At 35.4% G+C, this 21,057-nt stretch overlaps 1 protein-coding gene across 8 annotated transcripts in view; it reads right to left on the bottom strand.

Annotated features, from left to right (window-relative positions):
- The window catches only part of KCNH7 (potassium voltage-gated channel subfamily H member 7), a 460,792-nt gene that overhangs the window by 23,447 nt on the left and 416,288 nt on the right, over positions 1-21,057 (bottom strand). For 5 of the 8 annotated variants that reach the window (XM_060302349.1, XM_060302355.1, XM_060302351.1 and 2 more), the window contains 3 exons: positions 5,102-5,354; positions 1,953-2,158; positions 94-193 (listed from right to left, as the gene is read on the bottom strand). In XM_060302349.1, the coding sequence (XP_060158332.1) occupies positions 94-193; positions 1,953-2,158; positions 5,102-5,354 (559 nt within the window). The remainder of the gene's footprint in view (positions 1-93; positions 194-1,952; positions 2,159-5,101; positions 5,355-21,057) is intronic. The other 3 variants (XM_060302352.1, XM_060302357.1, XM_060302350.1) reach the window with 2 other exon arrangements.

Genomic DNA, 21,057 nt, shown 5'->3' with positions numbered 1-21,057 from the left:
TTATCCTTGAAATCAGAAGTATAATGAGCATTTAAGTAAGAAGAACTGATAACAACATGTTCTGCATTTAAATTTTAGAAAAGAATGAATTACCTTTCTCTCCTTCACTATCAAATGACAATCTCCTTCTGCGTAGTTTACAGTTGTCTCCTTCAGAATCATTCATGGACTGGGATTGTAATAAGAGATCAGCCTTTGTTAATGGAACGTGAAGATAAAAATGGAAGATTATTCAATTTGAACACAATATATCATCAGTAAACTCTTTACTATTTCATATTATTTCAACCACTTTGAGATTTAATTATTAGATTGCAGGCAGATAGCTACAATACTTTGCTTAATGGTTTTCTCTAAATTATAAAATAGTCTGCTAGAATAATCCTAGTAGTTTCTCCACCTAATGGGGAAATCAGAGTTGTAGAAGTTATTTATCAGAAATGTTTGGGGATGATGTTGTCAACATTTAGAGACAACATATTCCTTCATGCGGAATATATTTTATGTAACTTGGTAAAGTTAAATAAAAATAATAATAATTTAAAAAATTGCAGAATCTGCATTACTGCAGAGAAAAAAGTGTAAACCAATTATAATTAGCTATGATGTTTAAATTACATGGTAATGATGGCAAGGTTAAATTTCACAAGAATAAATATAAGGTTGAATTCAATAAACACTATGCTCTGAACCCTTGATTATTTTGTTCCCCATTCCTCCTTCCTCCCTCTTGTAAACAAAAGTGGAAGTTTCCAAATATTTTTTTGGTTGCTGCCTAAACTTTTTATGTAAATAAGTTATCTCAGGTAGATGCCTGTTGTTTTTAAAAGCAAAGTAAGAATGAGGCTGGTGATCTCAAACTGCAATTTGATAGAATTCTGAATTCAAATCATTATAAAAAGAATATACTCTTGGTAATGAACCTCTTACCACCTAATTATTTTTCAACTTTTCAGCTTTTTGAAAAGAAGTAACTATCTGAGCTGGTGCTTCAGGTTATCGAATGGTACTCTTGTGACCTTAAAATCTTTGTCTCTCACAGCACCCTGGGAATGACTGTAACTCCAGGGAGAATGAAATATACCACGTTTTACCTAACTCTTGACTTGAGGATCTTTTATTTGTTAGCATTAAAATACACTGGCAAGTGTCAAAACATTTGGTTTCTGACAAAAAAGTATTTAGAATTGGAGTTGGGGTTATGAGGTTTGGGGGGAAGGGGATGGAGGAATAACCTAGTAATAAATTGTGGGCTGCAAGATAAAGTCTATATTCTTAGAATACTCGTAGGTCATAAGGAAACATTTTCATAGTGGAAGAGGATGAGGGATATAAGGGTTACACTCTCAAAATTCATCCTAGGTGAAATCATATGTAGAATTATTTAAAATATTATTTCTAGTAGAGTAAATGTTCTTCATTCTGTAGCATTAATTTTGACTCAGGTATAAGCCTGATTAATTTATACTTCTGCAATTTAGAAATTGTGTTAAATACGGGCCTAAATTTTAAGAGTTTAACTTCTTCATAATTATTGAAAAGGTATCGGTAAACAGTTTATGGTGTAAATAATAGCTGAGAGAATATTTTAACCTCTTTATAAGATAAACTCTTCTAGGCAATTTTCAATAGACTAGAAACACCCATTTATTACAAATAATTGTCACACTTAATATAAACCAAGGCTATTATAAATCAAATATGTCACCCAAGAGTTCCTAAAAGGTCAAATTTAATTGAACTACCTAAAATTATTCAATATACTTGAAAGAAATTAGACTGGATTCCTTCTCTATAATTGAGAAATTCCAATATTAAGTTAGCTTTTCCTTTCAAATATTCACAATTGCTTAAGTTTTTCTACACTAGTCCACTTGATCTTTCAGAGGTATCTGGGCAATCCAAGAATAAAATAAAATGTCAGAGTACAAAAGTAAGCAGGCAACATATACCTTTGCACTTTCATGCCTTAGGTTGAAAGTCAACTCTAGGTTTGTGAGAAAGTGATCAGAAAACTCAGGATACATGTCCAAAACCTCTAGCAAGTCTTCTCTCTGGATCTTATGCAAGTCACAGTACGTGAGAGCTCTTACATCTGCATTAGACTTTCCAGGTTTGGCATAAAGATGAACCATTTCTCCAAATATATCATTTTTTCCTAAAAAAGATAAAAGGAGAAAAGGAAAAAAAGGAAATAAAAGGAATCTGAACTTAATGTTTTCCTTCTGAAAGTAGAAGGGGACCACTGACCAATCCCTGAACCAAAAATTTCATAGGTAAGACCCTACAGCCAACAGACACTTGGGCAGCAAAATTCCAGTACCTCGTACTGGCTGCCCCAGTCATGTTCGTTCACTGACCGGAATTTTGTCTCTTAGAGCACTGGTCCTGGTATAATCCCCATTACTTCCTTGCTTTGATTCTTTGGCTAAGCATCTGGAATGCAGCAAACACGGCTCTAGTCTGCTATGCCACACATTGCTAGAAAAGAGTCTTGCCAATAGTAGGTGTGGTCTAATTTTGTCAACCTAGGAATATGGGAAAGGCTGTGGAGAGTCAAATTTTAAAACTTTCTATCTCAGGATGGTCTCGGGAGGTGATGCCAAACATGGGGTTTTGGTGGAACTCTTTTAACACTTAGAGGACTAAGGGTACAATTTGAACATACCCTGTTTCCTTTAGTAACCACTTGTGGATTTGCCCTTAATAAAGTTGCCCAATTGTTTAATAAATCTAGTTACATTTTCTCAAAAAAAAATACAGTCATACTTTTTTACTATATGGCCTTATGGCCTTTCTTCTAAAAGTGTGCCCTTCCTGCTTTTTTGCCAAACCTGGGGTTATTTCACTGTCTGGTTTCTGATGGGCACCCTCCGCATCCCCTCTGCCTAGCCACGTGTCACCTCTTTCCTAGGTGCCCTTCAGTGACGAGGATGATAATGACAGCAACAACAAACGCTGAGGACTAAGTAGGTGTCAGGCACTGTGTCAAATGCTTAGTTGTATTATCTCACTTGATCCCCAAAATAACCTCATGAAAAAATTACTAATTATTATCCAAATTTTATGAATATGGAAAGAAGATTAAAGAGAGTAAACGGATTAGGTCAAGGTCACCTTCTTAGTTGGGTGAAGTAAAGGGAGGGAGAGAGTGGCCATGACTAAATCCCATGCATTCTGACTCCAGTCATGATCTTTGCACCCTTGATATATTTCATCTCCCAATATTCTCCCTGAAAGTCATGGCCACTTAGATTTTTCTGTCTCTGAATGTCAAGGCACTTAAAAATCATACCTATGGAATACATGCGTAATAACTACTGATGGATTCTTGATTACATAACTTTTAAAGGTAGTCAATGGCAGCGTAAAATGTACCTTCTTACATATATCCTGAAGCGTCTTTTCAGATTTAGAAAAAACTCCCTGGATCTGTTACTGTAGTTTTTGGTAGACAAGTTCATATATACCCAACTATGGAAACTACCAAGACTTTTAAACAATAATGTTCATGTAAAAGAAAAATGCTGTAATGTTCTTATTCTAAATGTGAATATAACGGGGAGAAATCAGATGCCATATCTTTATAAGAAAAATTAACATTGGAGAGAATACATTAACTGTAGTTTAAATAAATACTTAGCTTTTCAAAATAGAATAAATAATCACTATTTCTGAGGATTTTAAGTGCAGATTTACATGGAAATGGAGACAGAAAAGGAGAATCTCTTGAAATTCTTTATAGTTTTGATACTTCAGTATAGATATTATCAGAGAAAAGCTCTGAACTAAATTCAGCATGAGCTCCGTATTTTAATTAGCTACGTGAGTGTAAATGAGCAAAGGGTAAAAAATTATTATTTTATAAAGCAACAAGGCTTGTTACCTTCCTGTAGAAGTTAGGGATGGCTGATTTGAAGATCAGGAATGCAATGATGTGTGCTCCTTCCCTGGCAACATACTAGAGCAAACTGTCAAAGCCAAATCTGGTGAAAATCCCACTTTATTGTTTAGCTGCTAAGTGATTTAGAATATGTTTTTAGCCTGCTTATTGGATCGTAAACCAAATTGTGCATCTGGTCAATTTTGAAAAAATTTTCAAAAGGCTCTCATAATAAAATTATCAAAATAAATAGGAATCTCTCAAACATCTTCATTCATGTATTGGGTCCTGTGCTATGCCCATTTTGGTTCTGCGTAGCAGTGAAGAAAACAGACAATATCCTTGTCCTTTTGGATGTTAACATCAAGAGTCAAGTGAAAGGAAATCACTGACTTATTTGCTTCTTATTTAAATAGAACCAGATTTAATCTGCAGGAAAAAAGAAGTGCACATGTTCACAGTCATTGGGGGTGGGTATTCTCATGGGGAGACGGAGGCTTAAACATACTGGCTAGGGGATAGGAGAGGACAACAACTGATCTAGTTTCTCTCTGCTCCCTTGTTCTTCCCCATTGTTCTAATATTCTAAAGAAATCTTACAAGTTCGCAATGACTAAATTTATTTTTGAAGTGGCAGATTGGATAGATGGACTTTCTTTTGCACCCAAACCAGTTTAACTTATTACTAATTTTCATCTCCTCACCACTTTTATCCCTAGGTGTTAAGTTTATAGCCCTATATTACCCAGGTAAGGACTCATATAATTCTGTTTGATGGGACACAGCAGGTAAAGTGCACAGCAAGTAGATGAAATTCATCAACATATAAACCCACTTCATGACAGGGCATTGGCACATGCTAGCAAGTATGCTTACTACGTATATATTTTATTTAAGGTGATAAGATCTCAGCATGAATCCAAGATCCTCTAACATGAAAAGGAAAATGCTGACTATTTTCATATATCTGGCCTCAAAAGCTTAAGTAGGTGCCAAGATGGAAGCATTTACACACCAGAGAAAAAGTGAGACAGTCAAGAAAACATATTTTCTGCAAGGTTAATTTGATTTGAATTGAATTTTAAATAAAGCTTTAAAATCACTCATCAGTCTTAGTACTCATAAATAAATAGGAAAGTCCTCTTTTCTATCATTTTAAACTATGCATTGCACTAGCTAATAACTGAATTTGTGACTATCCAATTCTAAAACACTCACCCAGAATAGCTACCACAATGTCATCTTTGAGGATTTCAATGGAGCCTCTGGATAAGAAATAAAGTGCAGTGAGGACGTCCCCACAGTGAACCAGGGTATCTCCTGGAGGTGCATGGGTGGTCTTGAACTTCATTGCCAAAGCTCTAAGGCAACCTTTACTTGCCCCTCGAAAGGCTTTGCAGTTTTGCAGCAAAGTCTGGTTGAGATGTAGACAAATGTCAGCTTGTAAACATTCTGGGAAACCCTTTAGGACCTGAAGGGAAAAAAAGAAAGAGTTTCATACTACCGGCGCACAGGGTTACCTCCACCTGAAATAAAGTATATTTCGCGTTCACAGAACTGCAGGTGTAGTAAATGTCACAAAGGAGTTTTTACAATGCTTCTACCTCGCCTGCCTTAATGAATACTTGCTTTGCTGAACATGTCAGAATTTTAACTCAAATACTTGTTCTCTGAATTAACTGCAGGCATTCAGACGCAACACAAATGCTGTCTCATTAAAATGTAATGCCTACAACGTTTCACACTGCTTCTCATTTCCTGCATTGTTATGTAGCACCATACTGTGCACAGATATAATGCAATGTGACGATTAATAAGACATAACTAATGAAAGGTGGTACAACTAGAAAGACAACCTTTAGAAGGAATCTCAAGTCAATTTGGACTACTATCTCTGGTACACATCTTCGTTATAATTAGGAAAAATAATGATCCTGAAATAGCCACGGTATTTGTGTCATATACCAGAAAGTGTCATATACCATACTGTTAGACCTTAGCTAACAATACTTGGAATATTTATGTTTCATATGCACATTATTAGTACTAAATATTTTGATAAGCACTGAAAATAGAGAAAGGGAAGCAGAACAGCAAACGTACTTTAAAACTGTAGTTCAGTTTTCAGAAATGGAAATTGTGCCAGAAGTTACGATGCATACATAAACCTCCTAACAGCTCTACTGTTTTGACAACCTATTCAGTGACTAAATTAAAACTTGTAAAAAAAGATTAAACAATAGCTTGTGATGAGTGCTACTCAATTTAAATTGAATAAAATTTTATGTTATTAAAAAAAATGTCCAGTATACAATGGGTCAAGGATACTCAACTCTTCTGTATGTGTCTTAGCTATTTTGGGTGGCATATAGAAATTTTAATTCTCAGGTTGACTCTCTTCTGTCAGTAAAAATGAATCCATTTAAATATTCTTTGGAGTAGAGGGAGAAGGCCTTATATAGTGCCTAAAAATGTAATTTTAGGATTTCCTACCTTTTTGGGTCAACCTTCTTATTGCTGTCCACTATAGCTAAAAGTAATAATAAATTATTTGTGCAGATAATTCAAATGCATGTGGCCCGTAGAGAAACTTCAAATTAGATCATATTTGAGTTAACTCACAATTTTTACTATGTTAAAGATTAAAGTAACTACAGGGATCCTGTGTCTGCAGGACCACTGTGTGATGCAATTGGTCAGACTGATTGTGATGAGATACAAAAGGATCAATGAGAGACCTGAAACATGACAGCCACTGTTTCCAGTCTTATTTCCTTCATTGTAGGGTCACCCACAGAAATGGGTCAAGGGTGTTTAAGAAGAAAAGCCACAGAATATAAATTCTGGTCATGAATTTGCCACAGGCTGATGCTTGTGCAAGTCACTTGATCCATCTGTGTTTCTTTGCCAGAGAATAAGAGCCTTTGCAATATTGGAATTCGTCGTAAGTTACCAATAAATAGTGTGTTGATTGTAGGACCCTGCTCATCCAGCTCCAATCAGCCACAGAAACTCAGACTTTTACCTTAAAGTTCCTGTATTAGCTGGCTCAGACTCCCAAAAAAGGAGCTCTCCTCTGTCTGAGTTCCTAGGCACTCCTCTGAAACCTCTCCCCTTAACTGTAACCTTCAGGCTTCACCTCCATGACTGGACACCGGTCCGATTGCCTGCTTAGACTGGAGACCTCTCCAGAATGATGACTTGTCTTTGCCCATTTCTGCCTTTGGAGTTGGAGACTCTTTTCCCACGCTTTGCTGGGATCACAAACAACCCAGCCCCTCTCATGGAAGCAACCCTCTAGTTTGCTGGTCCTTCTACCTGTCTAAACTAATCACATTCAATTCTTTGGCACGTGATGCTAGACTAGAGTTAAGCTAGGTGTGGACACTGTCTTCTGAAATGGGGCCACTTTATTTGGAGGTGCTATGTTAGGAACAAACCCCAGTTCACTGGCTTCTCTGCATATGATTTACTTTTCCTGCCTGAAGCCCACTATTGTGGTCTCAGTGTAACTCTCAGATGTCCCCATACAGATAAAAACATAAAGAACATTAGCCCAAGTAACAGATATGCCTATTTTTCTCTTAGGGTTTATCTATAAAGGCATTTTATATTTCACATAAATGGAGATATTGCTACCGTTATAGTAGTTGGAATGAGAATACTGAGCTTACAGCTGTTATTTCTGTCATTTTCCTGAAGTTTCTCAATTATACTTTCTGAATATAGCCTGGTTATAGAAGGAAAAATTGTGCACATGTGCGTGTGTGTGTGTGTGTATGCATGCTTTGAATTGGAAGATGCAGATGAGATGATGAAATAGAGGTAGGGGTTATTCACTTCTCTGGGTGCGATATGAGCTATGGAATCAGATAGGCATGAGCTGAAGTCCTAGTTCCATCCCTTACTAGCTGTGACTTTTGTCAAGTCAATTAAATTTTCTTGAGATTCAGTTTCCTTTATTGTAAAAATAATATCTACCTCACAGGGTTGTGCCCACAATTAAATGTCATAATGAATGTAAATCATCCTGTGCATTGTAGATGTTCAGGGAAAAGTGTACTTCTAGCTTTTTCTGTTTTTTTTTTCTCACACATATTTATTGTTCCTAAAGAACTGTTGCATTCTCTTTGCTAGAAATTGAGAGATACATGCCCAATGTGTTCTTTTCGTTGGTCTCTTTGGTGAGTAGGAAATTCACCACTAAATTTTGTGTTCCATTGCCTCAAGAGAGTTTAAGAATTCTTTTTCCTTTCATCTCTCTAACTTTTGTTTCCTGTTTCTGACTTGTGTTAAATATTTTGGTTTACTTTCACTTAGGTTTTCACTGTGAATTGTCTTAAATCCTTTTTGAGAGTGGTCAGTTACTAAATCAATGTACAAATATGTTCTTGGAATTCCAATATTCTTAGAATCATCCACAAAACCTTAAGAGTGCTTGAGAAAGTTTTTCAACATCATTCTCAAGGGTCTTTACTATATGTTGTCAGCCCCTAACACTCAACCTATTAGGAGTGGCAATCACTGGAGAGAATGACCTCTAATAGGAGGTACCATAGAGTTCCATGGAGAGGACTTTGTTTGCATGGGGGGAAGATACACAGATCTTAGCATGAAGGACTTGATTAAGTAATTCTCCTGTGTTAGCCCTTAACTGACTTTCTTAATTTTCTTAAGTGAGTTACATAGATCATTCAGGTAAAACTCAATAGAAGTTAAGATTTAATAATGGAATCTCTTCCTAGCCCAGAGGTTTGGATGTCTAAAATAAGTTAGCAGCATCGGAATCTGGCTATGCCTAAGTAAAGGGATTTTAAAGTGGGAGTTATAAGAGAGGGAGCTGTATTGGAACAGAGGTAGAAGAAGATTGAAAAGAGTGGGTAGAAAGGGTAAGTTTAAGTGGGTATTTATCCAAGGCACCCCTTTCCATTGGGCCCAGCCATTTTACCTTTCTTGCTTCCAATGGATAATCCTTTTTTTGTCAGGTTTGGTTCCTCTGCTAAATTACCTAACTTGGAACTTCCTCATTCAGCACTCAGATAGTGGCATTTTACCAGGCCTAGCAGATCTGGCTAAAAGACTATCTATGCCAAGTACACAAGTACAAACCAGGACACAAGCTGGTTTAATGATTATTATAGTCATGTTGCTACCCTCTATACAACCTTCTAGTTTGTCAAGCTCTGGAGCTGCTGTGAGGGTACTTAGCACCTTTCACTGTGCATCTGGAGCCATTGTTTTATGGAGTTAGCCTGTTTTCAAAGACTAAGGAGCATCACCCAGAATTAGTTTCATGGCCTGCAGCTTGGAAAAGCAGTCCTCATTCTTTTAGCAAATATTTATTAAGTATCTACTGTATACCGAGCAGTATGCTTAGCATGAGAGCATAGCAATGAATAAAACATGTTCTGAAAATATCCCTGGTCCTCAAGCCTCTAAATGCTCAGATTAAAAAAAATTATAGGGTTAATCAGAATTTCCCACATTTTCAGCCAAATCTGGACATCTATAATGCACATTTACAATACTAATTGTTGTTCAAAGGAACCCTCAAGGGAACAGTTAATTTAAGGTGAGTAAAAAGCTGTAATTTCACTTTTCTAAAGTTCCTGAAAGTTCCAGAACATTTTTTTCAAGGCTGATAAAAATTCCATATCTTAATTATGATATAAAGTCACTTGAATATTTTATAAATGTAAGATTAACTTCCCTTTACTTGAATTTAGGTAGACAAAACTCTGTGGAACTCTCAAATTATGTAAGACAAATGAGACATTTGTTCTTTTAAGTGAGTATGGAGTGTTTTCTGTGATTATTAAAAGAAATCAATCCCATAAGTTAGCATTAGAGAGCCCAAAGTTTAGGGACATTCAAACAAGAAGCACCCAACAACCACAAAACAAGAGAGAAGTATTAAATCAAAGTAAAACTGAAGAAATTATACAAAGAGAGAGCAAAAATAGAAATAACTATGCCATAGAAAACATCTATCAAACCCTATTATTCCTTCCTCAAATTTAAGATACCAGATTCAGTGTTTGCTGTTTCTTAGCCTGGATCGCAAAACACTCTCTTTTGGTGGTATGTACACTTTCTAGGTTATGTTGGAAGGGCATCAACAATTGAGTTTTTACCAAAAAAAACACCCTCTTCCATAGTGTTTTGAAGTTTTGTATTTGCTTTTGAAAAAAATCAAAATATATTCTTTAATAGATGCCCCTTATCTAGATAGTACTGGGAAGTTGACCATGGTGAAATGAATGGTTTCTGGTTTGTTTCACTTAGCACAGCTGCGGAGAAGGACATTCCTAAAGAGACGCTAAAAAGGGCGCATTGAGAAAGACAATCTGAGTGTGGCAACTGGTTCCCCTAAATAGCAAATTAATCATAGAAACAGCTTTGGTAACTGTGATAACTGACATTAGGAAATATTCTGGGGAAATTCATTGGGTCATTAAATACATGTAAATCTTGACAAATTAAAATTAATCAAAACACAAATTAATGTTCCTTATGAAACACTAAACCTCAAGCATGATTATTAAGTAGATTATGCAAGAAATATATCAAATCTTAAATTTCTGCCCTAGAGTACAACCTTAATATTTTATAGCATTTTTGATTCTAATAGAATTATTGCTTGCTATGTGAGCACTCTAGGCTTGATAAATCTTTAGCACTTAAAAGTGCTTTTTGTTGTTTCTAGAAGTTAATATTGCTTTTTGTTGTTTCTAGAAGTTAAACCTTGCTTTTTGTTGTTTCTAGAAGTTAATATTCTTCTTTAATGGATTCCATAATTTTGAGGTCATCCCAGATTATATTATTTCTATGATTATGGTTTATCATTAAGTGATAAGAAGCAGATATTTTTCATATTTCCTCGGCAATTACACATTTAACCACTAATCAAGGTAGGTAGATTCTTTTAGTAGTTTTAAACATATAAATATATATAGCTCTAGTCTGAAGCTCAAATTGCTTTTTCATCTACTTTCTTATTTTACTTTCATGCGGCTTATTATTTTATTGCATAGGGCCATCGTACCTGGCCAGATTGCTGGCAAAGCAGGGCACTGTAGAATCCATGACTAAGGGCTTTTATAAGTCTTGGGAAAATTAACTAATTTTCTACATGCAACTTTTCAACATATATCATATGGTTACATCATTTAGGAAAAAAACATATGAGCAGAACAAAATCTTACTGCACACAGACATGGAAAACAATGTCATAAATCCTGAACAAGTTCTGGTGCAAGTAAAGGTTCCTTGAAAAATGAAACAGAGTCCTCCCTCCTGCATCTTCCCCTCCCCTCTCCTGCAGTTCCCATCCCCAGTTAACAGCATAACTATGAGATGTTCCTTTGCTTTCGGAAGGACACAGTCGGGGCCTAGGATGAGTTGGAGTGTGGGTGAGGATGTGCAGGCAGAGGGGATTTATTACTTTTGCATACATATTCTTGCTACTCCAACTCTGGAGCCTTCTGCTAAATCAGCAAAAACCTGACTTAAAAGGATGCGTTAGGATTTCTGAAATACGGCCTCAGGGGAAAACCTTGGAACTCACTAGGGTTTCTAAAGGTAACAGGAGGGATCAGCATCCTGAGAAGCAATTTGAGGACCTTCCCCTCAACTGCCCAATTACTTGAGAGAGGGAATGAAGGAGGGGATGGACAGAATTTAACCACAGTGGATGAATGGACATTTTTGCAAATACTTTTTTACAAGTGGATTGATTATAGATGATCTGAGCTTGCTTACAAAGTAAGGAAAAGGGAGGTGCAATCTGCCAGGTGATGAAAAGAGTGATTTAAGTACCACTTCACACTTGATATACCATTTTGAACTTGGATCTAGTTTTATATTTCAGAAAAAATTTCTCATGTATAATATTTTAAAATCAAATCTTCTTTTGATTTATCAACTTTATATAAGGAATATAGAATGGTGATTTCCCCATTTTTCATGTGAAAGCTGAAGTATAAGTGCATTAAGGGATTTTATTTGTGGAAGAATTAAGACTCCAAACTTACTCCAGGATTCTTCCAACTATTGTGACTTGCCATAGCTGTTCATCAGATTGGATTTCAAAAGCTGCTACTAGTATGGTGAAATACAAAATGTTTCCCACTCATTTTATTTATTGGTTTATCAGTAAGTAAGAAAGAATAAAAATGTAGCATAAATGCCATTTTCTTTTTGTACCAGTTAGGGAATTTGTTCCTCAGAAAGATTAAGGCTAGACAGCAATTCAATTGCTTTCTAAGGAAACTGATGGTTGTATCAGCAATTATATAACTTTTGCAAAATAGCAGAAGCTCTCAAAATAGTAGAAGTTCTCTTCCTCCACCTATTAGATTCCGCTTCTGTAAACTATGTTGATTCTCGTTACCCAACGCTCTGAATGTTACATATTGTTGTGTCCCTACACGTTTCTACTTCTACCAGTTGAGTTACAAACCAGCAGTGTATGTTCTGAAACCTATTTATGTCAGCTGTACTTGTTCAAGAAATTATGTAATTCAATCGTACTACACATAAAAGAATGAAATAAGTACATGTAAAGAAAGAGAGCAGGGTTGCCCCATCCCCACGAAAATAAAGCTAAATGTTTTGGAAAACCTTTATAAAGGTGAGTCATTTTAAACAAATGCAACCATAGATAATTTTTGCACTACATGTGAGTGCTTAAATATTTATAATAGTAGAAAAGTTTATACAGTCCCTTAACTCTGACTGTAATCCAAAAAACAAGAAAAAAAATTATTAAAATGCGACTAAAAAAATCAGAAGTATGTGAAAATTAAGAACCACACTCTATGATAACCTTTGGATCCAAAAAGAAATAATTTACAAAGCAACAGAAGGAGAACATTTCATGTCAAAACCCATGGAACCACAGAAAAACTTGCATTGAAAGGAAAATATATAGTCTTAATGTCTTAGATATTACAGAAGGAAAGACTCAAACAATAAAAAACCTTAAAACAACTGTTAAGAATAATAGGACAATACAAAGAAATAAAAAAGAGGGTAATGAAGGCAAATTCTGAAAATGAAAAGAATAGTAGCAAGAATAAATTAATCCAAAGGCTAATTCCTTGAAAAAGATCCAGTGAAATCAATGAATCTTTCAAAGGCCTGCTACAGGAAAGAACAAAAATATACAAATTTAGCAATGATAAGGCAGATGTACCTACTTATACAGAAAAGACTGAATAAATGAATTAAAAGAGAATCCTACAAGCAATATTGTAACAACTTTGAAAACCTAGATGAAATGGATGAATTTTTCACAAAATATGAATCACCAATATTGACTAAGAAAGAAATGTAATAAATAATTACTGTAGTAGAGTTAGTGATTAAAGAACTACCATTAAAACCACCAGGACCACAAGGCTTAACAGATGATTTCTTTCTAACATTTAAAGAGCGTATAGGGAGACTTTCAAGATGGCAGAAGAGTAAGACGTGGAGATCACCTTCCTCCCCACAAACACATCAGAAGTACATCTAATACGACCCAGCAATCCTACTACTGGGCATATACCCTGAGAAAACCATAATTCAAAAAGAGTCATGTACCACAATGTTCATTGTAGCACTATTTACAATAGCCAGGACATGGAAGCAACCTAAGTGTCCATCGACAGATGAATGGATAAAGAAGATGTGGCACATATATACAATGGACTATTACTCAGCCATAAAAAGAAACGAAATTGAGCTATTTGTAGTGAGGTGGAAGGACTTAGAGTCTGTCATACAGAGTGAAGTAAGTCAGAAAGAGAAAAACAAATACCATATGCTAACACATATATATGGAATTAAAAAAAGAAAAAGGTTCTGAAGAACCTAGGGGTAGGAATAAGGACACAGATGTAGAGAATGGACTTGAGGACACAAGGATGGGGAAGGGTAAGCTCGGACGAAGTGAGAGAGTGGCATGGACATATACACACTACCAAATGTAAAACAGATAGCTAGTGGGAAGCAGCCGCATAGCACAGGGTGATCAGCTCGGTGCTTTGTGACCACCTAGAGGGGTGGGATAGGGAGTGTGGGAGGCAGACACAAGAAGGAGGGGATATGGGGATATATGTATACGTATAGCTGATTCACTTTGTTATAAAGCAGAAACTAACACACCACTGTAAAGAAATTATACTCCAATAAAGATGTTAAGAAAAAGGGAAAAGTAAATAACAATAAAGTGGATTTAAATAATAAAAAAGAGCTTATAATTATAGATCAATATCACTATAAAATAGTTGCAAAATTCTAAATAATTTACTAGCTGATAAACTCAACAAAGTATCAAAAAAATCTATGACCAAGTAGGATTTATTTGAGGAATGCAAGGAGATTTTTAAAGTATTAGTGTTAATGGTGAAGCTATTTTCATAAAGTCAGCTATTACTATTCAAAATTATTTTGGAGAATCTAATGAACTAATAAAGAAAATAAACAGTATTTTTTAAAAAAGAGAATGAATTTATCTCTTTTTGTTGCTGATATAATTGCATACCTAGAACATCCAAGAGTTAATCGAACAAACAAAAAAAGAATGAGGCAAATAATTTGTTAAGGTGGCTATAAGGAAGATAAATAGTTTATATATTATTTATAAGCAGGTAAAAATGGAAATGTGTAATATATTTCATTTGTTTGACTAAGCTATATAAATTTAAGAATAAATTTAATAACAAAGGTAAGAATTTCTAAGAACATTATAAAATCTTGTTGAAGGAGATGTAATTTTTTAGGATCTAAATCAGTGGCTCTCAATCCTGGCTACATGTTAGAATAGAAATATAAAAATACTGATGCTCTGACTTAGCTATAAGCAATTCTGGTTTAATTGTTGTAGGGTGGGTCTGAAGCACTAAAATTTGTTTAACATATTTCAGATGATTTTAACGTGGGGCAAAGATGAGAATTTAATATTGAAATTTCAAAATTATGTAAAAATTAATATAAAATTCATAGAAAGGAAAGTGTTAGCAACAGGAATACAGTCCATTCTCTATCCTTGCTGAGGAATACCGGGAAAGAAAAGTGACCAGCTAATGACAAAGATTAGTGACCTGCTCCTGGCAAGCACACTAAGGGTGTGGGGCAGCTCCTATCTATGGAGTGTTTTTGGCAGGACGTGTCTAGTTTAAATTGCTTATGATAAACAAAACTTTCATCAGTAGATTTTGGTGTTTTTTTTACCTTCACCTTAGATCATTTCATTTCACATTATTTAAATCCTGTGTTTGATTAGGATAGTGAACAAGCTGTGACAAAATTCAGTGTATGTTAGATTAACTAAAAGTAATGTTGCATAGAAGTTTTGCAAAAGAAATGTTGTCTGGTTTTAACATATACTATCGACAGGGAAATGCAGCATGACCTGGCTGTGAATGGTGTTAATAACCTGTTCAGGTAGAAGTAGGTGTGATAAAGATCCTGCTGCCCAACGTTAAAGAATGAGCTGCCTTTTATCTATCTTCTACCCAGAACTAGACTTTTCTCTACTGTTTCTTCACAGATGATACAGAAGTTGGGAAGTATTCAGTCACATCCATCCACTCATCCACCAACAATTTCCCATTAAAGTGAATCCCTGTGTTCATTCCTCACTCATAAGAAATAAATTTCAAAGGCAGCTTGTACTGGAATAAACTGATCTGAAGGTTTGCAAAGCACTTGGTATCTTCTTCTTAAGATCTTGGAGTCTTTAAATTATAGCTCATATTAATTTTACTATTATTGTTATTTTACTTTATTAATAACTGTTAGGCTAATGTTCTTTCAAAAGCAGATTTGTTTTAATGTCATCAATAGACCTATAGGACATGACTTTCTGGAAAATGTCATGTAAGCTATGTAACTTCCAGACTATAAAATGTGAATGTTTAATGACCAAAAATGTTACATTCTGCTTAAGTGTTATGTCATTGCATACACAGTTTAGGGACCTCCCATGTTAAATCTGAGACAGAACACATACTAATATGCAAAGAAGGATCTCTATGCTTTGCTTATGCCTTATGATTACATATATTCTTGAAATTATTAGTAAACTTTAATATTGGTTACAAGTTATGATTTTTGTGTGCCAGATTTGACAACCTGATCTTTGGGTTGTCTCAAAAGCCCAACATGGAGTTTGTTGTAAATGAGTTAAAATAGTCATATATGTTATATGGAAGAATAAATACTCTCAAATGCCCCCCAAAATAAGAAAAACAAGATTAGTAAGAGTTGACCTATCTTGTCAGAAATTGAAGTATGGTATAAAGCCACTAAGTATAAATCTTTATTATATTGCCACAGGAATGGACAAATAGAGCCAATTTGGGAGTAAAGATATGTATTCCAATTATACCTAATAATTTAATGTGTAAATCAGGTGGTATTTAAAATCAACAGAAAAAGTACTATCTTCTCTTCATGTGAAGAAAATTTACAGAACTACATTTCAAACATATTCAGAATTTTCTTCCAAATCATATAACAAAACTTAAAACCTAGGAAACTACTCGTACAATCCATAGGTTTAGTGAGACCTTTGTAAAACAGGACAGGATCTCTGAACTGTACAAGAAAAGTTGACTAATTGGATGATATTAAAAAACAAAAAAACTTTACAATTCAAAAGATACCCTAAACAAAACCAGCATATTGAAAAGAGATTAGGAACAAATTGCAATATAGATGACAGATAAAGTGTCAATGAACTCTTTGTCTATAAATTATAAAGAGTTCTTAAAAAATGAGAAGAAGGGCTTCCCTGGTGGCTCAGTGGTTGAGAACCCGCCTGCCAATGCAGGGGACACGGGTTCGATCCCTGGTCCGGGAAGATCCCACATGCCGAGGAGCAACTAAGCCCGTGCGCCACAACTACTGAGCTTGCGCTCTAAAGCCCGCAAGCCACAACTACTGAGCCTGCGTGCCACACTACTGAAGCCCGTGCACGTACAGCCTGTGCTCCGCAACAAGAGAAGCCTCCACAATGAGAAGCCCGCGCTCGCCACAACTAGAGAAAGCCCGCGCGCAGCAACGAAGACCCAATGCAGCCAAAAATAAACAAGTAAATTAATTAATTAATTATTTTAAAAAATGAGAAGAAAAAAGTAACCAAAAACTATGCAAAAATGTTATAAGTAATTCATAGAAAAAAACATCTTGATTAACTACTCTTTATTATAATGCCCTGACCTCATTGCTGGTGTTACCTACTGTTAAATATTAAGCACAGCTCATAGATAATGCAGGTAAAATCAGAGTTAGAATCTGGGCCAAAGCGCCCATCTTAGAAAACACTACTAAGTCCCGATTTTCCCAGCGTCCACATATTGTGACTCACAGTCAAAACTAGATAATGGCTCGACATGGACCTCTATGATTCAAGTACAATAATTACACCTGTGTGGACTGAGTCTTTGGTTTTCCCTCCCACTATGGTAGGTGTTTCTAACTACTGATTTGTTTCAGTTTCGTGTGTATTGTAGAGCACTCTGATCTAAGGAGATGACCAGTAGAGTGGGAAAAATTATCTACAGCACATATGTAAATGATTTAGCATGGCTCCAGAGCATTAAAATGCACTATATGAGGTGCTGGACCCCAAGTGAGGAAGATTCTTATCAGATGGTCCCTAAGATGAGTGTAGAGTTCTGCTGGGGGTAGCCCACTTGACTAATAGGAGCCCCCAAGATGCAAACTAAAATAGGTTCTTTAGGAATATCCGGCACGAAAGAGGCATGATTATATATTTTTTTCCATCCATATTCAACTCCATGGATAGCAATATGTCTAAACCAAGAAAAACAATTAAAATATATGTACTTTTCCTGAGTCTGATGCCTTAAGGCTATATAATCGATTGGATTAGATGAACTACTTGTGCTTATTTTCACCTTTAAAAAATGATTTAAAATATCTGGTATATTGGGTGGAACTTTACATATCCATTTTCAATATAAATCCTCAGGCTATTGGTAATGTCTCAGAAAATTCTTTAACTAAAGTAAATATTGGACTTTTATTTTGGGAGAAATTGTGAATGGTTTGATTTTATTAGGTTTGATAAGTGCTGAGTTCCTCTAATATTTTAATTTAATGGACCTAAATTCATATTTCCAAAGAATATTTTTAAAGTGAACTTTGATGTCTCTATTTTTTATTATGGGCTAAACCTGTGTTGAGTATTAACTGATCCTAAACTGAATTGAGCTTGAATTACTCCTGTGCTTCTACTACTCCAAAGAAAGTATTTGGCAACACATCACACTCTTCAGCATAAGAAATTGCACTCGAGTCCTGTTTGAATAGTACCATAATTTTTAAAAGTTGAAAAACAACTTGAGATATCATTTCCACCATCCTACTACTGTGAGAGGAACATTATTAACAAATGGAGACACTGAAGCATAGAAGTGTGTTCATCACCTCAGCATGGTATTTCTGCAATGACTCTTTTTCATGTGTAAAGCCCCAGACCATGCTGTCATTATTTTTCTTGACTCAGAAATGGCTGAAGATCAGATCCCACTGTTGATGAACTTGCTTTGCATTAAAACAGCACGGTGTCAGATGTAAATAAGTCTTTCTTGTTGATGGTTGGAGACCAGGCTGAAGTGACCATCATCATTTGTGAAACATGATTGAGCATATACAATTTGTAACCTGAAAATACCAGATGCTTGTCTTAAGCTTGATATTGTTCATGTCAGGGGGCTCCAGATGGTATTTGTTGTGTTCTGTGGCATTTTTGAGACTTTAGGATAAATAGGCTTGGGGAAAAATAGGAAGGACATGTGACTTGCCCTTTCTTAAGCACCTGTGGTTCAGGTACTGGCCTCAGTTGGTAAGTATGTGTGTTAATAGTAGATTTCTTGTGAGTGCAAAATTTTACTACCTATCCAGTTTTTGCAGAGCCAGGCAATTCCTATCAACTAATCAGCATGGAGATGAAAACATCTTTTAAGGTGCATTGTAAACAGCATTACTTTAATTCCACTCCTAAGTAGTAACTAAGTATTTCGTTACAGAAAACTAAAAGATGTCACCAATCCTCGGGGTCATTATCTTTTAAATGCAGGTTTTTGCCAATCTCCATGCTCCCTTTTTAAATGGGTGGATTTACTTGTTAGGCCATTTGGACCTAAGTGTAGAGAAGAAGCGTACGTCTTTCAAATTAGGCAATATTTGTAAAGCTTTCTGTACCTTGACTGCTAATTTTGAACCGATGCTTTTTTGTTAAACTATTACTGGTCAAATAAAAAATATCAATCTAAATTGTAGGCTCACCTATGCAAAAATTGTATTATGCTGTTTATATCTTTAAACATGAGTGATTTTATTTTCTGAAGACTTCTTGAAAACAGGGTCCCCATTGGAGGGGTGGTCAGACATGAAGGGCATCATATTTGTAGTCATTTTATTTTAGCTCTATGATGAACTAGTCAAAGGTTTTTTATTGTATTTATCAACTTCATTATATAAGGGTCATTAGAAAAAGGTAAAGGGGGATAAAAATATTATGGTAGAGACAAGCCATGCTATTTTATAAATTTTGCTTTCCTATGGGGTTTAATGTCACAAGGATTATTTTATCTGAGTTGCTTAATTGGACATACTGAAAGAGCTTGAAATTACATTTCACTATGGTGTATCAAAACAGGACATGAGTGGAGTGTATTTGAATGTGAAGGTATGGCACAGATGAAGTTATTTAAATCAGTATAGAGAATGGATGCAACAAAATTTTTGATGGAGTAGAGTTAGATTGTAGATGCAGGTTAATATTAGTAGTTACTAGTTAAATAGATAGTAGTTAGTAGTAGTAGTAAGCAGTTAGTAGTAGTAGTTATGGTCAGTAGTCAGAGTTAGCAGATAACAGAGGAGCAGGAAAAGAGTCATGGAAGGAAATGAAATCAGATTTTTATTAAAATGCTCCTTAGAAATAACATCAGCCTCATGAAGTAGGAATTTCTATTAAACAATATGTCATTCTTCATTACTTTCCTTTCCATTTTGATTGGCTTTGCTTGTTGGGTCCATGATAAGTGTATGTTTTGTCACTCAGAGTCCTACTGGGATTCTAAGCAATTTTAGCCGACTAGGTTGACTCTTGATTGAAATCTCTAAAAATTCTCCCTTGTTCAACTCTTCTCCTATCCTACACCTTCTCCTTTCTGAGGAATTCATTTAGTCTCTGCTTGATCAAGGAGACTGGACCATGTAGTACAAGTACCATTGGGTCTTTCCCTTTATTCCTCAAAACCAATGCCATCACCATTTTTCTTTTCTCCCCTGCTTATCTTTAAGGAAACCTCACCAATCTGCCTTGCTGAAGAATTTATTTCTCTTTCTAGGTTCTTATTCCAACTCCTTTCTACAACTGTTTCCCAAATTTTTCTCCATTAACGTCCCAGACTAAAAAAATACTCAATTGTTCCCCTTTCTTCCTAAAATAAATTAAACAAAATTGTTTCTGGATTACCTGCCTTAATTCTGCCCTGGATGTCACAAATATGTGCCTCTATTCCTGTCCTTGTCTTTACCTGAAATGATCCCCTTGGGTTCTCTGCCTTCCACAGTTCTACCACTCACTTAGTTCTGCGGTTTTTGAATAATATTCGAAGCAGAATAAAATGTTCCATGAAGGAGACTCAGAGGGAACAAGAGAGTAGGCAGCAGGCAGATTAGACTCTACATCCTCAAGCAGAAAAACTCCCATGATAATTGTTTTACACATTTAGCAAATGCAGTTTTGGCGCTTTAAAACTTTTTGAAAATGACATGTTGAATGAAATTGCTGAGAGGTTAAGTGACTTGTCCAAGAAAAGTGGCATGTTGAGAACTAGTACTTGGGTCTTCTGAATTTTTATTCTGTATTTTTTTCTATTATTCAGGCATTACTAGGGAGGCATTTTTAGGTAAGGAATAACATTTTTCATTGAATGTTCATAAAGGCTTTTCTTCCATGCAAATATAACTTAAAATTATGCAGTGGTTTCTGTCATAAGTGATTTATTTCTCTCCATCCAGAATGATGGATAGACCATGGTTATTGGTGCCTTTATTCATTCAAGCCATGCTCCTCTGTGTGCATGGCTCAATTCTACAATGACATGGAAGGTGATTTTCTGTGTTTGGCAATGTTGTAACTAAAA

This window comes from Globicephala melas, chromosome 7, assembly GCF_963455315.2.
Source record: "Globicephala melas chromosome 7, mGloMel1.2, whole genome shotgun sequence".
In the NCBI taxonomy this organism is placed as follows: domain Eukaryota; kingdom Metazoa; phylum Chordata; class Mammalia; order Artiodactyla; family Delphinidae; genus Globicephala; species Globicephala melas.
Note: the sequence above shows the minus strand (reverse complement) of the source record. Positions and strands in the feature narration are given on the sequence as shown.